We start from the raw sequence: 24,207 nt of genomic DNA, 5'->3' as shown, positions 1-24,207 counted from the left end.
AGTATTTTAAAAATACATACTGCAATGATACATACATATAGGAAAACTAGGAGGGCATTATCCCAGAAGGAAAATATAATTTTGGTATTTCCTATAATTTTATTTATAGGGATTGATAGCACATAAAGTTCCAAGTATCAAAATTGTTGAATTTTAATATACAACTGTTCAGTTCAGTTGGAAACAAGTCTCTCAGGCCCACTGCAAATGTAACAGAAGCCACAGTACCCACTATATGAACTGGTCAAGACACGACTCCCTCTCCTCCTCGCACAGCTGTGATATTGAAAACTTCCACTTTCAACTATAAACCTTTTAACTACAGTTCCACATGAGATTCAAATCCAGAGAATGGTGGTTTGCTTAGACCAGGAGTCTGCTGCCCTTCAGGTGTTGCAAGACTTCAACTTGTATCGGCTGCAGCCAACATGACAAATCTCCAAGGATGATGTAAGTTTACTACAACATCTGTAGGGCCACAGGTTCCATATCCTTGGTTTAGAGTATACTTAGTGAGGGCAAAACAAGTCTCAAACTGTTAATCTCTTCCTTGTGGCCATAAAAGGCTCGCCATAGCTCATTCACAAAGCAATTAACTAACCATTTCTAGTGTTTTTAGAATTGTAGCCTTTGCCATTTATCTGTCCATTATGGAAAATTAAATCAAAGGGATGTTATGTCAATTTATGATGTCGCTGTCCCTTGTGTAGTACATCCCCAGAATAGTACTTGGTAGCGTTCCCATGTTATTATTATAAGACTGAAAACATTAAACTAAGCCTCACAACAACCCTGTGAGGTAGGTAACAGTATATCTACTGGATGGGAAGTTGCTTCATTAAACTTACCAAAAATGACACAGGGTATCAGAAGATGTAGGAAGACAAAGTTCAGACTGAGTCATCAGTGTGTGCCATGAAGATTCACCAAGATTCTCAATATGTTCCTTTAGCTGTAGCATAGTACTATTTGTAGGATGTAGGAGCAATCATTTATTTTGAAAGTGTTCACTTAGCTTTTATATTAGATTCTTTAAGTTAAATTATATAACCAAAAGTAACTGTGCCATAACTTTTTCTATGTCTATGCCTCCATAGATCTTTATAAGTTAACATAATGCTTGGATACAAATAAAGTATCTCAAAGCAAAAGCAAGTAAGCCTAATAACTTGACCACTTTAGATGGTTAATAATTCTTCTACTTTCTATTTCCACATTCACCACTGTTCTTATCCTCCAAAACACACTGTACAAAAAAGACTTTTATTCCTTTGTTTTAAAGTTTTATTTTTTTGGATAAGGACATGTATGCGGCAGTCTGTGCATATGTTTAGTCTCTAGGATCAGGTTGATGTAGTCAGTCACTGTATAAATATTTCACATCATACAGAAAAAATTAAAATAACAAACAACTATGGGTGATATCCACCTGTAGTGTCCCACTTGCACAAACAGGACTTCCCCTGCATACCACCCAAATTTCCTCTGTAGGTTTGGGGAACCCTCATGAACCAACTAGATGGGTGTGAGGGAGGGCTGCAGGGAAGAAGCGTTCCATTGCATCTGCTAGCATTATGTTGGATCTTGCGTTATAGAAGCACATTAGCGTATAACCTGCAAGTGTCTGTGTCAGGAACTGTCATAAGAGCTGCTCTTCAAACTTTCAGATTGGCTCACATTCAGATCTTATTTTGCTTTCTAGTAATGTCCCAACCCATTGCCATCCATGTGTCCGGTAAGGGCCTATGTGTGATATATTCTAATGCTGTTCAAAAGGAGACATGGATCGGATAAAGGGATATTGAATATCCTTACAAATTATCCAAAGATCTTTGAGTGCTTTATGGAAATTATCTTCACAGAAGTATATCCAAGGAAGACAGACAGAGAGCAGGTTTCCTTTGGCAGAGTCCATGATTCAACAAGGCTTCATTTTGTTTCAGAAGCCCAAAGGTGCGAAGACAAAAATAAATTTAATGGACAGTTGTTTTTGAATTAGGTAAGGACTCATTGCTGCATTAACAATAAAAAATAAAAATGAGCTGTATCTCTCACTCAGAAAGACTTGGAAAAGCCAAGGAGATCTAGCTTCAGACAGATCTTCAGGTTAAACCATATTAATCTAAAACAACGTCTAACTAAGTCCAAATGGCAAGCATGTTCCCTAACATTAAGGAATCCCACACATTGCTTACTGATTACCAAGGGCAGGAAAATGTATTTATGACATGGTCCACAAACCTGCGCTCCACCACCACCTAATGTTGCTGTTATTTGTTTGCACATCTGAATCAACACAAATCAGGAAGTGATCTTGCTCATTACTGCTGGGAAAGATCTCCTTATCTCTTGTTCCACTTTGTCTGATCTGTTCCTTTTCAGCAGCTTGAACATTGATCAGCTAACTGATACAATATTATATCTGGTACTGTGAACACCAAAAAAAGGAAGACCAAAAAAAGAATGGGGATAAATAATGCTGGAATAAAAATGTATCCATGTATCCTTGAACTATGTACAAATGAAGATGCTGAACTACGTACAAATGAAGATGATGGGGAAAGACCAAAGTAAGGAAACAAAAAGTAGTGGCGAGTATTTTCAGGATGAAGAGGCTAGCAAAATAAGGACTCTTAAGATTGAAAGACAGGAATCTGGAGATGCAGTGCAAATTTTACTGCATTTTAGAAATAAGGGATTTGGCTGGCAACACAATTGTGCACTAAGGGCACAGGCAAGCAATGCTGGAGGTCAGACGACGGGGTATACTGGAAGAAAAGGAGTCTTCTTTGCCCTAGCTCAGTCCTTCATTCTCTTCATGCCTAGCCAACATTGCTTCAAGGGCAGTGTTCAAGGATGCTTCCATTCCTTGTATGTTCCACAGCAGTAGCCTTAAGAGCTATAGGGCCTCTCTACCTCCACACTCCCATCATGTTGACAGGAACTTCCCTGGTTATGCAAGAAAGTACTTTTAACTGGTGTAGACAGCTACCCTGTGTTGAATAACCAATTTTTTATTGGACAAAAATCAGCACAAACAGCTTGCCAGTATTCATGCTCTCCTCCCACTTGAATACATAATCACTCCTCTACTCACACCACAACTTGTCTTTCACTCACAGATTTAGAACTTGTTAGATGCACACAGACAGAACTCTACTAAGTAGTAGAGACAGAAAAAGGAATTCCATCTCCCTCTTTTCTGTCCTTGAAGGAATAATCTTCCCAGCTTAGGCTGATATTGATTTTAGTAACTTCTAGCCTTTTAGTAATTGGTTCATTGCTGCATTTGCCAACTTTGTACCATTCTTTTGTACATAATTTGTACATCTGCATGGTTTTTGTCATGTTTATCATCAACTTGCATGTCATCAAGATCAAAAGGTAAATAATTCCTAACTCTCTTTTACAGCTTATTAAAATTATTTACTCAAAACAGCACTCCCTTGGTGCTGAGTTTGTTCAAAATATGGCTCATGAAGTAAGATTTCTCCTAACACCCTGACCCTTTCCAGGAAACACTCACCAGTTCTTCTTGATCATTTCTTCAACCTTGGCTAATATGGCCCACAGTGTCAGGACCGTGACCAGACCAAAGGAAGGGAGAAGCCAAGTTCATCAATTGGAACTGCACTACAGACTTACGATGCATCACTCCAGAATTAAAATTCCAGTATGTTTCAACACATGAAGTATTTTCAATATAATTCATAACTGACCTTTAAAAAAAACCTCCCTGAAACAGGATGGAAGATAAAAGTAACAGGGCAAATCCTCAGAACACTGCATGATCACTATTTTTAAATGTTCAAAAGGGCACATCCCCACTTGAAGACTTTAGGCATGAATGAGCAAGCATAAGCAATGAAGATATTGTAAGTCCCTTTCCACAATTTTTTAAAAATGAAAGCTGATCACAGAGTAAGTGAATGTGTACTGCCTTCAAGTCGATTCCGACTTATGGCGACCCTATGAATAGGGTTTTCATGAGGCTGAGAGGCAGTGACTGGCCCAAGGTCACCCAGTGTGCTTCACGGCTGTGTGGGGATTCGAACCCTGATCTTGCCTTTAATTGTTGTACTAATATAAGAAAAAAAGAAAGGGAGTATTCCACTCAACATATCAATACGAAATGAACCTGCTTCTGCCTTCTAGGATTCTGGATCTGGCAAGGGACTTTTCTGCTTAAGTTTTCTCTGCTAAATGTAGACAAAAGAATGATGTGGTACTTCTCTCTTGTCAGTTAAAAAAGTCTTGATCCAGCTTGCAATAGCTGTGCTTTCAAGTGTATCAGGATACACACCAATCCTTTTGGCTTCAGAAAGTGGTGTGCATTTGATGCTTGCTTGTTGTTCTTAAAATTGTTTATTTTATACATATAATTTATAAGTATTACATAACTTGTATTTATGTTATTTCTACTCTGCACTGACTTGAGAATAGCCCCATGCAGTATACCTTAGGACACACTGCCACAGAATATCTGGTTATAGCTATGCCACACTTGCCCTTAAGCATCACACTGAAGGAAAATGAGAACTATCTGCATGGGTAGGAAACATCACTTGCCCATTCTGTTTAGTAATATTCTCAAATGTATAGGCACCCCTTGAAAAAAAGGACAGGTTTCTAGACTAAACAATTGCTGAACTTTGTAAGAAAATGGAAAAGAAAATTAAAAATAGTGGCCAAACTCCAGTCCTGCTAACTGGCATGGGCAGCAAACATCTGTGAGACTGCTGGACAAGAGCAGGAGAGCCAATGGTCATAACTATGGCATAAAGGTAGACCCAAGTTCCTGCCACGCTTATCCCCAGCTCAACAGACTAGGAGCAAAACTACAATAAGGAACAAGGGAGGGCTGCATGCACATATTCTCTCCTGTTTGCACTTAACTTATTGCACATTTGTCAAAAAGGCTGCCCAGCATTGATTTAAAAGATCAAAGTCATGGATGAGACTAGAGTGAGTCACAGGAAGATGCCTTAAAGAAGCAGAATAAGATACTTTCCTAAGAGTCTCCTAACCCTTCACAGACTGCAGTTCAAAATATCCTGCTTTTCCCCTCTGCCCCTCTGCTATGGCATGATTTTAGAGGCAAGACTGATACAATGCAACTGATGTGCAACAAGTAAAGTGTAATAATTTCTGTTTGTGCTAATTAATAAGTCAAATTTGATTAAATTAGCTACAAGAATTGTGCTTGTGTGTAGAGTTTTGGGGCTGACCTACAATAAACTAATGTCTTTCTTTCATACTATCAGAATATGAAAAACAATTGTTCCAATATTAAACTAGACTAACTATAATTTAAAAAATGCTTTAGGGAGGAACATGTGTACATTTTCAAGCTATAGCCTAATGCTACTTATAGCTCCTTTTACTGACAGAAGTAGAACAAAATTTACCCTGAGTGTATTTTTCATTTCAGAATTTACACACTGCAGAATTTATAACATTATTCTTCTCTTGTCAACTGAAGAGTGGTAAACAATGTCCTCAAATTTCAGCCATTTACAGGATTACATCAAACAACATTCATTTGTCAGTGGAATCAATCTGCTTGTGCAATGAGACTTCCAATCCTTTGGAGTAGATTTTTTTTGGGGAGGGCTGCTAGGGTGAAGGAAAGGTATGTCCCACAGCATGAGCTGTAGTCCATTTGCATGATATTTAATATAACCATTTTTTAAAATATGATTGATGAAGTGATTGAGACAAAAAGAATGCCAAGAAATCTACTGGGGTTTTTTTGTCATTGTCATTTTGTCTGGGAAAGTATTGGGATAAAAAAAATGTTGTGTGGGGGGTTTTCAAACTAATGAAGGGCAGCAGATGTAATAGCCCTTATTCTGACACTACACACAGCAATTTGTTTTGAGGCATTTTAGCATCCAAAGATTTATCTTTTAAATTTGATGAGAGGTAGAAAAATGTCCCAAACATCATTTTTGAAAGTTTTTTGTTCTATTAGTGAAGATTCATTCAAAGCAATAAGGTTTATTGCCAAACAATGTGTTTAAGCCTTTATACACAAAGATACTAACGACAGATGTAAGATACAGAACATTAGCAGAATAGGACACACAATCGTTCTGACATTCTTAACAAAAATTTAAATTTACAATCTTAATATTAACTAAAGATGTCAAATTCCTCCACTTCTTTTAAAATGCTAATTCATTAAGGTAAAAGTAGCCAGTTAGTCACCAGCCCAGGTAATAGTTGCAGGAAACAGGTTATCAGACTTAATTGTTAACTTGCTCTGTAATTATAAACGTTTATGAGCGAGTGGACAGGACAATGCTCTGGTGGGTTGGACGTGTATTTGTAGTCAAAGACATGGCCATCAAAAGACAATTTCCACAACTGAGTACAAATGGAGGTCTGCACTAATGGCTCAAGAAAACTGGTGACATGCAAAAATAAAAGAATTGTAATGGCAAAAACCCACCGTGTAAGTAAAGCCCCTAAACAACTTCTAAATCCTATTTTGAAACACAAACCAAGAGGGGACTTTCCAGTGGGTCCCCCTTAGAAGAAGGGACAGATATATCCTTGATTATTCCCGGGTACATCTTTGGTTTCAAATGTGCCTATGGGATGGGGCAAATCTAAAGACACTCAAGAACAAAATGCCCAGTTTTTCTTTCCAGCGGCAGTCCCTCAAGTCTCATGGTAAGTAATGTGGGACAGAAAATGTTGCATTTCATAAGTTCATTAGTAAAAATGAATGGAAGTCAATTTCAAATACAATATTTTAAAGGTTTTAGCTTTGTTAACTAAATACAAGTAAAATAAACATGCTAAATTAGATCACTCTCTAGGGACACAGATTTCTTTCAATGCAAATTACCCTAATTTGTACAGGAAAAATTTCCTATTCAAATTTTGCAGAAACCCAGCTTCATTGCTCATGGGTGTTGCAAGGACTTTTAATCTCTGAAGGGGGCCGGGGGCCACAGGGGGCTGAAGGAGTGAGCCTAAAAACCCCCATGTGTATGAAGACCACAATGACACTTTGGATCCTGTCCAAATACCAAATTACAGAGGAGCATGTGCCAGGTTATTCCTACCATATACTGTTATCTACATTTATCCTATAAGTAGGGTTGCCAATGTTGGGTGGTTTCCAATTAAACAGTTCCACTAGCAGAAAGACTTTTAGCCATGCAATGGAACTTCCCTACCCTCTCCGTTCCCTGTGCATCCCATAAACCAGTTTCAGAAAGTTGTGGGAACCTAGGGGGTATGCGGACAAAGGAGAGAGCAGGAAAGTTCCACTACACTGTTAAAATCCTTGCGCTAGCAGAATTGTTTAGTTGGATACCACCTGTTGTTTTTATTTTTTTTGGGGGGGGGGGGGAGTGCAATATCCTAATGGTATTCCTAAAGATTAAGTCTTTGATCATGTAAAGGATTTCTGTTCATTTTGGCCACTCACATTTAAGTCTAACAGTTTACAATGTGTGAGTACTGTCAACTAAGAAAGGGCAATATTGTCTAAGTAGATCCACAGGGACAAGTATGTTACTGCAATGAAGTTTTACATCTGTGACTCAGGGGCTCACAAATTGTATCATGCTAAGCCCCTTGAAGTAAACTGCTCTTCAAAGCCTTCTTAAGTAGAAGAACTGGAAAAGTCCACACCCTAAAGCTATGACCATACACATCATGTAAAACAAGGAGACGTATGGGGTGGTGTCCAACATTTTTGCTCTGTGAACAGAAGAAACAAGAGTACCGCTCATGTGTGAGATCCTTCTGTGAATGCTCCTACCATTTGCGGAACATACGTGTCAGATACCACCTATGCACAAATCGGCACAGATTATGTTTCAACAGTTCTCATGTAAGAAGCTCTACGAAACAAAAGGCTCTATTTAAAAAGAGAAGATGATCATCAGTATGGATGATCAGTGTGCACACTGCCTCTGAAATGGATCGGCACATACTGCTGGAAGGGGTGGGCAGTACAACTCAAGGAAGCCTGCCTTATATTTAAGACCCTGCATTACTGGAGTGTGTGCATAAGGCATGTTCTAACAGACTAATCTCATAACATTCATTATTGAGTTGTATATAGTTGGTGCAGTCACATCTTACAGTACTTTAGTTACATACTTCAGACTATCGTACTAATTTTATATGCCACATACAACACCTTACTTTTACTTACCAGTTTAGAGGGAGATTTAAATTTAACCTAATTTAACACTATAGATAAGCTATTATCTATAATTGTAAAAGCCCATTACATATGCATGTTCACATGTCAGTGGAAGGCCTATGTATCTAGATAAAGTATTATCTAGATTTTTCTGAGAATACTGCATGTCATTAATAATTTCAGGTCATCCTGTGCACTTTTAATAGAACAGGAAAAAAGCTTACTATTTTAGCTATGAAATATTTTTAGACATGTACTTATAAATTTGACTGGGATAATTCACATTCACATTTAACACATTAAGTGATTTTCAAATAAAAATAATATGCATTTCCAACCCCCCCTTAGCAAACATTTCAGAAAGTGAAACCAGGCTAGGAAATTTAAAAAAAAAGTTAGAGCCCAACAAATCAAAGTAATTTGTTAATTTACATGAACAAAAAGGAGCTCTAAATAAATGACACAGGAGGCAATAAATTGACACATGACAAGTAAATAAAAGGCTAAAGCACTCCAATACCATTGAAACGGTTTTAATGTTGTTGCAAGTCCATAATGCAACAATCATCAGATCATAAAGAGGCCCGAATATTTAGAAATCATTTTAATTACCCCTTTTCACCTATTTTACAGAATTAAGAAATGCTCAATCCCTTCTTTTCCTGAGTTTGTGTACGTACCTAACAAGTTATGTTTTAGTGCCAACTTAAATTCCTATTATATGTTTAAGAAAGAATATGAAAATATTAACCTCAGCTTCAATGTACAGTTTCCAGAATCTGCCAGAACTTGGGAACTGGGCAACAAGGCGTTCATAGGTCTTCCGTGCTTTGTCTATAGGTTGATTCTAAAAATTGAAAACCAATAAATATTTACAATATTTATGACGTAAAATGTATTGACATATACTTCAGAACCAATCACTGTGAGTGGACCCATTTATAAGGAAATGTAATCCTATGTCACTAAACCTGTGCCTCTCGAATGAGAATGCTCCAAGCGTCAAGGTCATATGGATTCTCTTCTAGTTTCTTTTCAGCTTTCTTTACTTTTTCTGGGACATATTCAGCAGCCTAGAAAACATAAAGCAGTGGGTTAAGAATCTATAAAGAGTTTGATAAATCCAATGCTAACTGCTACCTATAACATCAATGTCACATATCCATGGCTATAATTAATATATACCAGACTAAAACAATTTTCTACAGTAATACTTTGATGAGTGTGCCCAAGCATCACACATGAATTCCACAGAAAATCTGCTCCACTGGAATGTACAAAATGGCTTGAAAATTTAAAGTTAAAGAAGCAACAGAGTAAGCTAGAGAATACTAATACAGTGCTTATTACAGTACCAAGAGCAATGTGTGCAAGTTTGATTCAGTTTTGGATTGCAAAATATTCCAACAATTCCCTCCCCTTCTCCTGAAAAATAACAAATAGAATGACATGGTTTGAAATTCATTTGAATAAATTTCCATCCTTTGTTTAATACTGTTTTTTCCTTTCCATAAAGCTCTTTCCCTCCTCTCTGTCAGACAGTACAGTCTTACAGTAATTTCTTCTATATCCTCAAAATACCTTAGGGTAACAATAGCTTTGCAACATGATCTGGATTTCAAAGATATGAGGGCACTTTCCTTATAAGTGATAGAGCAAATTATCCTCAGTAAAAACCAGAAATTCCAATTCAACGAGTTTGGGTCTGGGCTAGGTAACTGGACTTCCTCCCAATCCCATGATGCTAGGATCCTCAGAATAAGCTATGTCAGAAAGGTAAGCATGAAGACATGGGACATTAGTTGCAGTAGTAACTCTTTTCTTCTTCTTAAGAATACACTTCATTGAATAACTTAAAAATAAAAAGAATGCAACACTTCAGACAATTGACAAAATATTAAACCAACAAGAAAAAGTTCTTTTTTGTAGACTGAGACAGTTTTTAGAAATTAGTATTTTACTAAGTTACTTTATTTTACTTTATAATCTAAAATCTGAAAAAATTAGACTTGCCCTGCACTAGCTATTTTCATCAGCGTATGGTTCAGATATTAGGTGAGGCATACATTAGCACTGAAAGATCCCGGAGAAGTTCAAAGCATCTTATATTTAAAGAAATGGATAGTAGTAGAATGCAATGCCTGCCTGTCTAGCTATTTTCAAAGCAGAATCCTTCATTGTTCCTTACTCAGTTCAAGGGAAATCACTGCATGCTTTTAAGTGTGGGCCTAGCACAGGGCAACAAGTAACATATAGTACACAGGCAGATTTCAGCCTTTTTCAGATATATTTTCAGTACTTTACTTTATACATTAATGTCAGCTTATATAAAACGTAAAGTGAAAAAGGCATTATGAAATGAGTGGATACATCTTCCTTGCAAATAATCAATAGATTGCTTAGCTCGTCTCCCCCTGCCCCATTACTCCTCATATTCCTAAAACACTGGAACAGACCTACTACTCCAACCATTTAAATAGGTTCCTCACCCCAACTCCTAGAACACAGGAAATACCAGCTGCTGCTAGTGTTGGGGTGCACCACTTCAAATGAAGCCCGGCTCAAAAAAAGGTTTCACTCCAGAGACAGCAAATGGGACTGTGGCCTCCATGATAAATGAGCAAAGCCCTGCTCAAAACAAGGCTTTACTCTAGAGACAGCAACTGAGACTGTGGCCTCCTCATATTCCAGGATAAAAAGGACAGAGCCAGTATTAGTCTTCGGAGTGGAGGAGAGCTTTCTCTCTTCTACTGCAAGGAATTCTGCAGGGGCAGGGGAGAGAGCAGCTGTGCATACTGCATCAAGAATTATAGAGCAACTGAGCATAAATGTGTCTCTTTGCCCTTTCCTGGAAAGGGGAAAGTGAGACCCCACAAGGAGCTACCAGAGTTTCTCAGGCTGCACACAAGCTTGTTTTGCCTGGTTAAAACTCTTGTTTGTTTCTGATATGGTATGTAGTATAACAACAATAAAGCAAACAAGGATATCCTTGGGCTCTTGCTGGGAGGAAGGGTGGGATATAAATCAAATAATATTAATATTAATAATAATAATATCACCACCAGCACCACCACTCAACAAGCCTTTTAAGTAGAGAACTTATCCCAGACTGTGTTGGAATTGCTTTTTAAGATGTTTTTAAAGATGTTTTTAAAATATGATTTGTTTTAATATGTTTTTAAAGATGTTTTGTTTTAAGATGTTTGAAGCCTTTTGTTTTTAAGATGTTTTAGTGTGCTTTTAGTGTTTTTTTGCTGCTCTGGGCTCCTTCTGGGAAGAAGGGCAGGATATAAATTTAATAAATATATAAATATTAATTAACTTCTATCCTGCTCTTCCTCCCAGAAGGAGCCTAGAGTAGCAAACAAGGAACAAACACTAAAAATCTCTTAAAACACCTCAAAAACAGAACATCTTAAATATATATTTTTAAAAATATTTAAAAACTTATTCAAAAGCTATTTGAAAACAGATGCAAACTGAAGTCTCTACTTAAAAGGCTTGTTGAAAGAGTACGGTCTTCAGTAAGCTCTGAAAAGATAATAGAGATGGCACCTGTCTGATATTAAAGGTTAGGGAGCCCAAAGGGTAAGTGCCACAACATTAAAGGCCCGATTCCTATGTTGTGTGGGACGGACCTCCTGATAAGATGGTATCTGCAGGAGGCCCTTGTTTGCAGAGCACAGTGATCAACTAGGTACATAAGGAGTAAGACAGTCTTTCAGGTAGCCTGGTCCCAAGCTTTATCAGGCTTTGTACACCAAAACCAGCATCTTGAACTTGGCCCGGCAGCTAATGGGCAGCCAGTACAATTCTTGCAGCAGCGGGTAACATGTTGGTGATACCCTGCCCCAGTGAGCAGTCGCACCGCCGCATTTTGCACCAGCTGCAGCTTCCAAACAAACCTCAAGGGTAGCCCCACATAGAGTGCGTTACGGCAATCCAGTCTGGAGGTTACCAGTACATAGACAACAGAGGTTACAGTATCACAGTCCAGAAACAGCCACAGCTGTCTTACCAGCCTAAGCTGGTAAAAGGTACTCCTAGCCAATGAGGTCACCTAGGCTTCCAGTGACAAAGATGGAACCAGGAGCACCCCCAGACTATGATCCTGCTCTTTCAGAGGGAGCACAACCCCATCCAAAGCAGGCAATTGACAAATTATTCAGACTCAGGAACCACCTACCCACAGCACCTCTGTCTGGATATTCAGAAGTCAAAATGGAAGTCTTTCATACCCTAGCTATAATGGATAGCACATCACCATCCATGTTGCTTCTAAAATGAAGAATTATGCAGTGCACCCTATCACTAACACAGCTCCTCCTCTTGTAGCCACTTGAGCAGGATCCAAGGAATTGCAGATTTATAGTTGCCCACCTATATCTGGAATTTTGAAAAACTGGTATAACAAACAACATTTGAGGCTGAGCTGAATCTAATTAGAAAGGGTACAGTATATCATATCAAGTGACACTAAATATGGCAACATTCAATTATGCTACGCAATTGTGACTGTAGTATAACCTCAAGGCTGAACTACACAACAAGAAGGCAATGTACTTTCTAGTTGAGTGCGTTTCTCTTATACTGTGTATTAGAGGAGTGCAGTATATTCTACCTGGCAGTCATTGGGGCCAGTATGCACATGAGGTAGCTGACAGTTTCCTTTAGGCATTGCCATTATTATTACTATTTAACTAGAATACAAAGAACTGCACAGAAGCAATAAAAGCAAGATAAGACTTTGTCTCCAGACTTACATTGCAATTATTACAAACATGAAGAGCATGGGAATGTCAAGATGAACAAGGTCTCCAGCAGCTGGCTTTCAAAAGATAACTGCAGAACAAATGGGAGTAGGGAGTCTGCCTTAATATTTGCCATTAACATCTACTTAAAATATAGGAAGAATCAACTAATATGCAACACTACCCACTACCCTGTATCTATAAGCATGTATTTACTTGGAGATTATGATTTTAATGGAATATAAGTAAGGACTTATTTACAGCTTATTAATGTCGGAAGGCAGAGCTGGGGTCCCAATCCCGGGGAGCTGGATCCCGGAGAGTTGGGAGAAGAGTATTCGGATGGATGGCAGAGGGAAGGGGGAGGAACTTCCCCCCTTTGGAGCGAAGACGAAACAGAGGAACTGCCAGTGATAAGGTCGCTTAGCGACGGGGAGCCTGAGCGCTCCCTGGACATTCTCACGCCTCCCCCTCTTTCAGGCTCAGAGCAAGAGGGGAAAGAGGGAGGGCTGCTCACAGCCGAAAAGCGGGGAGGCAGTTTACCATCAGCCCCTCCCCTATCCCCCATCCTGGAATCGGAAACTTCAGAAGAGGAGGGGGTGATGCTTCCCCCCTCACCGCGCACACGCAGACAGCTGAAAAGACAGGAGAGAAGGGGGGGAAGGCGGGCAGTACCTGAGGGGCAGTTAAGGAGGAGCGAAAGATTGCGCGCCCGTTTGGCCCCTTCTTAAAGAACAGGCGGGAAGAAGTCCCTTGCTCTGTCAACTTTCTCCCAATGCTGCAGGACCTGTATCCCTGTATTGCTTCATGAAAAAACGCAGTCTTTGTTTGGACATTACCCTAATAAAACACGAATTAACTACAGCCGTTGGTCTGGTTCCTGAGTCACATCCTGGGCCTGACAATTAAGCAGCAACATCCATCCATCTGGCTTTTTTTCTTTGCCAAGGACAGCTACTAAACAAGAACATACACTCACTGTCATTAATAACCAACACTTGTGTATTCACGTGAGTATTCCCATTTCAGCTTTTTAAGAATGCTTGTGTTTTTGAGAAATCAAGTAGGATCTTGAGTTAAATGGTTATTTTAGCTAAGGGAAGTTTGATCCCATGTGAAAAAAAGAAATCAAAGTTCACTGACATTTCCCACTAGTTACATTTTTAAACCATCATATTTGCAATAGCAACAGACCTTTCAGACACTATTATTTTCTGCTACAACAGTTAAACATACCACGACTTTTCAAAAAAATCAAGCACTGATCTTTTCAGATATATGTCATGAAAGCAACAAACTGATTAATGAGTCATGCTTGAATTATTTCACCTATATGTCCCATTAATAATGTTTAAGAGAAACATTAAGGATTAAAATTTTGAATATATCTCAACTGTCTTTACTAATAAAAAAAGTTACATTTTAAAATTTAGTTACAGGCTTCTCCCCCATGAACTTTTCATTCCATTTATCTGAAAACAACAGTGTTCATATAAGCAGAGCTGCTAATGTGTATAAAGTAAGCATGAGCACTGTAGTTTGTGGACTGTGGCCTAGCTTAGTCCTCTGTCTGCAAGCATTCTAATGAACTGAATATCCCATTCTAGCAAGATAGATTCAAGCAGACAGAACAATCCATAAACTAGTGGTGTACTCTGAAAGACTATATTCAAAAAATATTTAACTTGAACATAATTAGTTTATTTACTAAATGTATTGATTTCTGCAAAAATGTGGGCCTAATATAGGGAAAAACACAAATAATTACTGAAAAGTATTCAGTTAATCAAAGTGGATTGAAATGTCTTTAATTCATCAAGATGGATAATTCATGAAATACGTAAAAGAAATGGCACTCAACAATTAATATTGCTGAAAAGTGAGCTTGCTTTATAGAGTACTAGAATATAAAACTTGTTAGGAATTTATTTTATATTAATGTAGATCTATCTTTTTTATTCCATTATGATTTATCTCATTCTATATAAAATTATCTTTGTAATATAATAAAAAAGAAAGTAACCAGTTTTACTTTACTTCATCAGAAGTAAAAAAAGGTAAATGCAACTTTGTCCCAAACAGAATGCTAACATAACAATGAACTGGGCTGATGAGAAACAAATACCACCATTTACTTCACTATCATATGCTGCTCTGGAAACTCTGCTACAAGAGATTAATAAGGGCTATTCACATAAGCTTAACAGAGTACTATGTCTAAGATTTTTAATAATATTTATTCATTGAATTGATTATATCCATCCTTTTATCACATGACTGTGTTTGTTGCATTGTATTTTAATGAAATGAAACTGCCTTGGAAACCTTCAGGTGGAAGGACAAGGTTGTAAATACCGGTTTAACTTGTACCCAATGCTATCTGTGTGCGAACAGACCCTATGTGACCAGAACCGACTTCTCCTTACTCTCTTTCTCACCACAGTCCCCTGGATGCCCTGAAAAATCACCTCTGAAGCAGGGGAGCATAAAGTGAAGCCTCATTGCATGAGCAGAGATCCAGTTGTACAACATTAGATCCCATCCACAATAAATGACACCGTCACCTTGAACTGGGCTTCATAGCACATTGGCAGCCACTACAGACCAGTGTTACATGGTTCCACCTGGCTGAAACAGTCAAAAACTATGACAGCCATGTTCTGAACCAGCTGCACTCCAAACCACTTCCAAGAGCAGGCCCATAGAGTGCATTACAGTAATCTAATGGTTGTCCTAATTGTGCAGAGCCCCTACATGTGATGCTGAAATTTCTCAACAGACAAATGTGCGCGTACACACCTCAGTTGTTGCAGAAATGGGTAGGTAGCAATGTCAGGGGTGGGGCTACAAGCAGGACACCTGCTCCATCAACATGGCTATAATCAACATATAAGTAAAGCATGAATAGAGCAAGTATGTTATCCTCATCGCAGCATCCTGATTAAGAGAACCTGCTTTCATTTTCAGATATTATAATAAGAAAAAGAATACGATAGGAGGTATGACAAAATTCATAGGTAGAGGTAACCATCAGAGAACTTTGTTACTAATCTACGTATTTTACTTGTATACAGCACCCAATTAATACCATGATTGTTCAGGAAATATTATATGAATTCCAAAATTGGGAAACTTTTTTCCCCTTGGTGATACAAATCAGTTTAAACCAGTCAACTCTGCAATAGTTGAAAATAGAATGAAGTCAAAGAATCTCAGTAACATAAGTGCAGTAAGCTACTCATTTTTTTGGACAGGGCAAACCTCTATCTATCTGTCCTATTAGTTTATTCCCCTTGCTGGATCGTCACCTTGTAGTGGTGAGTGGGCTTGTGTGTTCCAATGAACCCTGAGTGATGGTTTCTGCCCTTCCGGGAGGACAGTGGACATGATCTTCACTGCACGACAGCTTCAAGAAAATTGCAGGGAACAAAACCGACCTCTGTATATGGCTTTTATTGATCCGACTAAGGCCTTTGATACTGTAAATCGAACTGCTCTCTGGACCGTCCTACTGAAAACTGGATACCCTGATAAATTTGTGAATATTTTGCGACTCCTCCATGACAACATGAAGGCAACAATTTTGGATAACAATGCTCTCAAAGTGATCCATTCAAAGTGAGATCAGGCATCAAACAGGGATGCGTCATTGCTCCGACCTTATTTGCTATTTTCATTGCCATGATTCTACACCTTGTTGAGGGGAAACTTCCCACTGGTGTGGAAATCACATATTGAACAGATGGAAAGCTTTTTAATCTCAGTAGGCTGAAAGCAAAAAGTAAGGTAATTACAACCTCTGTTGTAGAACTTCAATATGCTGATGTTAATGTAGTCTCTGCACATTCAGCAGAAGATCTTCAAACTATCCTAAATGTCTTTGCAGAAGCATATGTAAAGCTTGGCCTCTCGCTTATCATCAAAAAAACCAAAGTGCTTCATCATCAAATGCGGACCAACCCCTCTGTAGCACCATCAATCCAGCTTAAAGGTGCGACGCTGGAGAATGTTGATCATTTTTCTTATCTTGGCAGCCCTCTGTAACATCTGACATCGACGCTGAAATTCAGCATTGTCTGAGCTGTGCGAGTGCCGCATTCGCCCGAATGAAGCTTAGAGTGTTCAAGGATCGGGATATTCACAGGGAGACCAAAATGCTTATTTACAAAGCCATTGTACTATCGACCTTACTGTACGCCTGTGAAACATGGACCATCTATAAACGCCACTCCCAACTTCTTGAAAGATTGCACCAACGCTGCCTCCTGAAAATTCTGCAGATTACTTGGGAAGATAGGTGGACTAATGTTAGCATATTGGAAGAAGCAAAGACCACCAGTGTTGAAACAACGATCCTCCAACATCAACTTCGCTGGACCGGCCGTGTTGTTCAAATGCCTGATCACCGTCTTCCAAAGCAGCTACTTTACTCCCAATTTAAGAATAGAAAACCCAGTATCGGTGGACAGCAAAAGAGGTTTAAAGATGCTCCCAAAGCTAATCTAAAAAAATGTAACATGAGCATTGACAACTGGGAAGCTTTGGCCCATGAGCATCCCAATTGGAGATCTGCCATTATCAAAGGTGCTATGGATTTTGAAGAAGCACGAGTACAGGGCGAAAGGGACAAACAAGCTAAGCGGAAGGCACGTCAAGCAAATCCTCATTGTGACCATCTTCCATCTGGAAACCTATGTCCTCACTGTGGGAGGCTGTGTGGATCCAGAATTGGCCTCCACAGTCACTTACGGACCCACAGTTAAAGACCTTACCCTGGAAGACAATCTTACTTGGCCACGAGTGATCGCCAATGAATGAAAATTAGTTTACTGCTAGACTGGAGTGTTCTTGTAAGCCTGAGGAAGAGATCACCTGACAGCAGCCTTCAGCTGCACAGTGCTACCTCCCCTGCAAAAAGTGTGCAGCTGCAAGAGTATCTTTCTATTCATTCTACAGGATAGCAAGACTACTGGGACATTCATTACTGGTCTTACTTCTCAGTCAGGAGAGACAGCTGCACAACTACTGACCTGGGTATTGAACGCTGTAGTAGGAGAGAACAAGGTTAAGCAGGCAATGTACCCAGAGGCCTTTTCAGAACTGGAAATGGATGAGAAGTAAAAGGGTATGTATGAATGATGAAGCTTCAATGAGCTGGTTGATTAAACATAGCAGCTAAGGGACAATTATACAATCAACACAATGACATGATCATAAAACCTTTCCCATATTTCTCAGCTTCAACTATTCAACAATGGGAAAGGGCCATAGCTCAGTGGTAGAGCATCTGCCTTGCATGCAGAAGGTCCCACGTTCAGTCGTCAGCATTTCCAGGTAGGGTTGGGAGGGACTCCTGCCTGAAACGCTGGAGAGCTGTTACCAGTCAGTGTAGACAACACTGAGCTAGTTGGACCAATGGTCTGACTCAAATATAAGGCAGCTTCCTATGTTCTTATTTTATGCAATTCTCCATTTCCTTAGAAATGGAGCAACACATTTTGGGAATGCTGCAATTAGCTGTCTGGAAATACAGAACCCACTGCATGTTCTCATTTTAATCACAAACCTACTTGAACTAACATTATGAAATCCTCCTTGGAATATGATTAGTTTAAGTTTACTGCTGCTGCTGGGTCAAGAAAACTGGCTAGTAAAATAGTAATTATCCCCTAACACAGGGAATAAAGCAGCCTTTCCCAACCAGTGTGCCTCCAGATGTTGTTGGACCACAACTCCCATCTTTCCTGACCACTGGCAATGCTGGCTGAGGCTGATGGGAGTTGTGGTCCAACAACATCTGGAGGCACACTGGTTGGGAAAGGCTGGAATAAAGAAAGGGTTAGGCTAATAGAAATCTGTATTTGCACAATGCTTTGAAAATGTCAATAGCATCTGAGAGTGTCTTACCAGAGAAGAAGAGTCAAGCAACCTCACTGGTACTGTTATGAGCTAGTTTGGTGGGAAAGCTTCATTGTTTCACAGTATGACCTTGATGGAGAATTTTTCTCCTATGGGATCTTTTACTGGGGATCCTTAAAAAAATGTGAAGACACAAGCTTGAAGCAAAAAGGTAGGCCTTTATTCTTTACAAGCATATGCAGGGTCAGCCTCCCAGAGAGTCTAGAGAGGACTGCAATGAGGCACAGTCTGCATAGATCTTTTATACAGTACTAAATACACATGTGACATTAGTTTACCAATCCTACGTTCCTTCCCACATAACGTAACAGTTCCTTCCTCCTGCAATACTTCCAACCAATCAGGTATCTTTATTAAAATGAGTATATGTATATTCATAATTTGCAACCACCTCCCATCCCATTGTCCTACTGTCTTCTTTGACTAATGTCAGTCTGTCCCCCGACTAATATTTCCAATATTCCACTGTCTCCTTGACGGATGTTACCACTATTCTTCTGTCTCACATTACTAATGGTTTTAGGCCAGTTGAGACCAGTTTGTACCATACACTTCATTCTACTTATCGTGAGTGGGCCTTCACGCATACTTTCATGGCTCCTGATCGGCCAAGCTGACCCAGGGACACCTGAGAACATTACAAAACATTCCTTAAGCAATACCACGATGCCAGGTTGAGATTGGCTAACTTAGGGTGTCCATGAGCATTATTGTTTTATTAGCCTACTATAAGGTTCCTTATTCCTTATATTTTCTCAGAAATCCCACTCCTTATAAAATACATAGCTTATGAGGGAGGATTATATTTAAACACTAGGCTATGTTTGAAGACCACAGTCTAGGAAAAAGGACTGAATGATTCTGGCCACCCAGTGTCTCTCAGCCCCAGAGAAACTGACAAGGCAATCTACCTCAAAATACCTATCCGCTATGAGTACCCACTCACAAGCTGTAATCTATTTATCAAAAGTGAAAAAACAACACACCGAGTTATTTTTAAAATGCGTGCTAAAGCTCAAAGTTCCTCTCATTCCTACTTTGGAAGAGTTACAAAGTATTTCCGCTAGTTGGTGTTCTCGCTCTACAAAATCAAGAATACATGTGATTGTTATCTATTTTACTAAAATTCCATTTCTCAGGATGACATAGTTCAAAATACATCAACCAAAGATTATATGCTTCTTTGCTTAAAACAATATGGTTGTTATTCAAAAGTTAATCATACACACAGGCCTACTTGCTTCATTCTCATGAGTTGAGAAGCTCAAACTGAATTTGCTTCTCTGTGATCCCAAGGCGTGTGGCCTTCTTTGCTTAGTTCTTTAGCTCGTGATTTTATTATACAAATCTATACCTTCTAATATAATAACCTATGTTTGTATGTGTGAATATATAACAATTCTCCATTAACCTACAACTATAGTTAGCAGTTACACTCTCCATCACTCCATTATTGGTTTAACGTCTAAACCAGGGATAGCCAGTGTGGTGCCCTCCACATGTTGCTGGACTCCAACTCCCATCACCCACATGCAACATGTGAATGATCAGGGATGATGGGAGTTGTAATCCAACATCTGGAGGACATCATATTGGGTATCCCAGAATTGTACCAGTTCAACCTACATACCAAAGAGGCTGCATATCTCTCCCCCCACCCCCCAAAAAAACTGAACAAAGGCGTCTGAATTCTTCTTCTTGATATAATAGTTTTCCATGTGGTAGGAACAGTTTTGATGTGTGTTTTTAATAACTGGCAGCAGCATCCACACAGGCAACCACCCCATAATAAGCATTACAGTCAGTCCAGGAAAAGATTTATTTTATGATTAAATTTATATGCCACCCATTCTCCAAAAAGCCCAGGGTGGCAAACTCAGAATTATGAGCTGTAAATCCTCATCCTATAAACTCCCTGGGTGATATGTCATCCAATCTGAGATCCTCCTCCCTCTGCAGTATGGAAATAGTAATCTTAAGCTAATTCACAGGGCTGCTGTATTAATAAATAAAATTATGTGAAATACCATGAACATGCAAACAGATCTATATAAATCCTAATTATTTAAACAGATGCTGGATGAACTAAGGGCAGACAAATAGGCTAAAAATTACTGGTAATGTTGAGTTATATATCACTGATTTTCAAACGCCTGTTCAGCAAATATGGACTCATGTTTATGTAACATCAGTTGACTTTCAAACAGGTCATAGGTGCCTTGAGTTAGATTACCACACAGCCAACTTGATAAAAATGGAACATGTTGAATTCAACCAACTGACAAAAATTCTGTTGATGGTTACCATTTTAAAATTTTATGTGGGAATGAATGGGATAAAAAGTGATTGTGCTTTGCTGTATGATAAATTATTAACATTTATTTGCTAAAAGCAAAAAAAAACCCAGTGAAAGATATTTACTGCCTTCCTCCCTGGGGCGTTGTACCATAGAAGTAGTAGTCAGCAGGGGGAAGGAGAACAGCAGAGCACTGATGTGTGACACATACTGAATAGCTCTTTCCTCAGCTTGCTCAAGGAACAATACTAAAAAGATTGAAAATTACTGGGTTAGAGAGTTCTCTCTGTCACAGCCCTTAATCCAGACTGTTGCATCCACAGAAATGGGTTGGGTTATTCTGGCTTAATCCCCTTCCTTATGTTGCAGCAGTGAGTGAAAGCCAGGGAACCTTCTAGTTTGGAGGCATATGCCACTGAATATAAATTGCTTGAGAAGCAATAATGGAGATGACTACTGCTTTCATGCCCTGCTTGTGAACTTCCCAGAGACGTATGCCTGTCCACTGTAAGAACGTAGATACACTTTCTGAGCAATCCAGCAGTGTTGTTCTTATGTTTGTATAATATCAGAGCAGTATGCCTCTCTAGAGGATCTGTCACTGTCCAGAAGCAAACCAAATCATGGTACCACTAGTGCCTACCATCCTGTTTCATGCACTCTGCTGAATCAGTCTCCTTCTATAGGAGATTAGGCTGGTTAGGTTCAAGTCAGTTTGTGAAATTCAACCTGTCATGCCCAATATTATCTTGATGTACTAACCAGAAGGAAAAATTCACAAGGTGTGTTCTCTTGCCCAATCACAATGTTATAGTTATGAAAATTCACAGGCAGAACAGGAAGAAGATAAAGTTTTGCTGTTGTTTTTTCCAGCAGACAAAAAAATGGACAAGGTCAGAAACAAGCATTTTTAGAATTTTTTTTCAGATGGCTGTGCATAAGCAAAACCACACCTTTTAAATCTGATTATCTGAGATTAAGGTCTCAGCACCCAGAAAGAAATCCAAGAGGAAATCATCCTTGGCATTCACTTGGTTCCACAGAAACCAGTAGTATATGTTATTATTGGCAGATATATGATTAAAAAGGTATTGACAAAATTTCCTTATTATAATGCCAATTTTAAGAAGGAGTGAGACTTACGTTCATTTTGTGATCTGCAAGTTTAACATGTTTACCAAATAAATAAAAATAAGCTAAAGGGCTTGTAATAGCTCAGTGGAACCCCTGACTCTCCCTCCCCCCCGAAAAAAACCAGAGTTCTGTGTCACATGGTGTTTCTAAGCTCAAATAGTTAATTTGCAACACAGTTTGGAGGAGTACTGTTTTTAGAAGAAGAAGCTAGGCCTGTAAGCCCTGGGGCTACTTTAGTGTACATGTTCTTTGGATTCTGGGTATTATCTTCAGTATGCATCTGCCTTGGATATAATTTTAGCCTTAGAGAAAAGGTAACCACACACACACACACAAAGTAGTGTCTTTCACAATGGACACATTCTGCATTAAACATATTTATTAATAAATCTATTTAAGGCAATTTCATTTATCTTTATAAACATCACCAATTTTACTTTGAGTATACAAAGTCAGGTACATCGGACTTAACAGTTTGTGCTGATGCAGAACATTTTACAAGAATTTCAACTCATTTTCATGAAACCAATATGCTAACGTTCATTCTTTTTTGTTTTTAGAAATCTATTCGTCATATAGAGAAAATTATAATCATTCCCCATTATCTCACATGTAAAAATTTGAATGGAAACCTGCCCCCTCAGCCTGGAAGCGATTCAATCCACGAAGGAAAACGCGTTAAGGCTGCAATCCTACACCTACTTACTTACACGGAAGTCCCGCTAAACTCAGTGGGCTTAATCCGATTAAACATGCATTGGATCAGCTTTAAATTGAATACTAAATACTAAAATAAATATTAATCCTAAAAGTCTTAACCGGGCACAGAGACCGCAGTAGAACTCGCTTCTCAATAAATATTCTAGTCATGGTTCTAGCTAACTACTGGCCGAAATGACAGGGACAAACTAGGGGAAGGGGGAAAATAAAAATTTGAAGCTGCAATTATAGGTTGTCTCAATAGGCTCTACAAACTGGGGGGGTGAAAAAGAGAACACAGTCCGCCCCAGCATAAAGACGCGCCCGTTACACAGGCCCAATCTCGCGCCACCCTAAACATCGCCATTTTCACCTCTTCGGGGCCTCGTTTACCCTTACTAGTTGCAATCATATGGCACACCTCCTCGAAATACCTTCCCCCGCCAAGTGGCTTGCTCAGCTCGGAAGGCCTTGGTCGCTCACCTGGTCGCCGGCGGGAGCTTCTCCAGACATAGCAGGTTAAAACAGGCCCCCAAAGGGGGTGGGAAGAAGCAGCCTCGGATATTTATATACACACTTCTTAACCCACCCCTTCCTCCTTCCCCTCGTAGAATATCTGGACGCCTAGCCAGGCAACTAGGTAGCCCACTAATTACCCCTCCACGCCACCACTGCTAGTCCAAGGAATAAAATGGCGGCTCAACGGCTCTCAACTCTCGCCTTCCTCAGTAAAGGATGGAGGCGGGGCTGAACGGGAAAGCGCCACTGCGCAAGGGGTGCTGGGTAAAGGAAGAAGAAAATCTAGAACGGTAGGGGGCGGAGCGGTGCGCGAAGGGTTAAGCAAACAGACGAGAACTCTAGCGAAGGAGCAGACAGCGAGAAGGGTGCTGGGAACGAACGGAAGAAAAAAAGCGCCTAAGATTAAAAGCAGACAGACACGGGGGTGGAGCAAAAAAGGAGAGATGGGGGGGGGGTTAAGCATTCACATGGAACCTAGCGGGATTGGTAGGTAGGTTGGTTGGTTTCAGTCTTGTGGGTTCTACTTTTTTCTTTTCTTCTTTTACTAGAACTCTGAAATCCACTCAGTGCAAAAGGCATAAGGCTTTTATTTCAGGGCATCAAACATATCAATAATAAAAACCATTTAAGAATTAAATTTTTTTTTTTAGTATTTAAAGTTAACTGAAACCCATCCTGGTTACCCCATGCCTACCCGTTTTATTTCAGAAGTTTAATTT

The 24,207-nt window shown here is 39.3% G+C and overlaps 1 protein-coding gene across 2 annotated transcripts in view; it reads right to left on the bottom strand.

The window, feature by feature from the left end:
• The window catches only part of CSTF3 (cleavage stimulation factor subunit 3), a 76,839-nt gene extending 53,064 nt beyond the window's left edge, over positions 1-23,775 (bottom strand). The window contains exons 1-3 of one of the 2 annotated variants that reach the window (XM_061610531.1): positions 23,453-23,775; positions 9,142-9,243; positions 8,922-9,017 (exon numbers count right to left, since the gene is read on the bottom strand). In XM_061610531.1, coding sequence (XP_061466515.1) covers positions 8,922-9,017; positions 9,142-9,243; positions 23,453-23,482 — 228 coding nt within the window. In that variant the 5' untranslated portion in view covers positions 23,483-23,775. Of the gene's footprint in view, positions 1-8,921; positions 9,018-9,141; positions 9,244-23,452 lie in introns of those variants that run through there. The other variant, XM_061610533.1, reaches the window with a different exon arrangement.
• Positions 23,776-24,207: the final 432 nt, after the last annotated feature.

Source organism: Rhineura floridana, chromosome 2 (genome assembly GCF_030035675.1).
Source record: "Rhineura floridana isolate rRhiFlo1 chromosome 2, rRhiFlo1.hap2, whole genome shotgun sequence".
Classification (NCBI taxonomy): domain Eukaryota; kingdom Metazoa; phylum Chordata; class Lepidosauria; order Squamata; family Rhineuridae; genus Rhineura; species Rhineura floridana.
The sequence above is the reverse complement of the archived record's forward strand: the minus strand, read 5'-3'. Positions and strand labels throughout refer to the sequence as shown.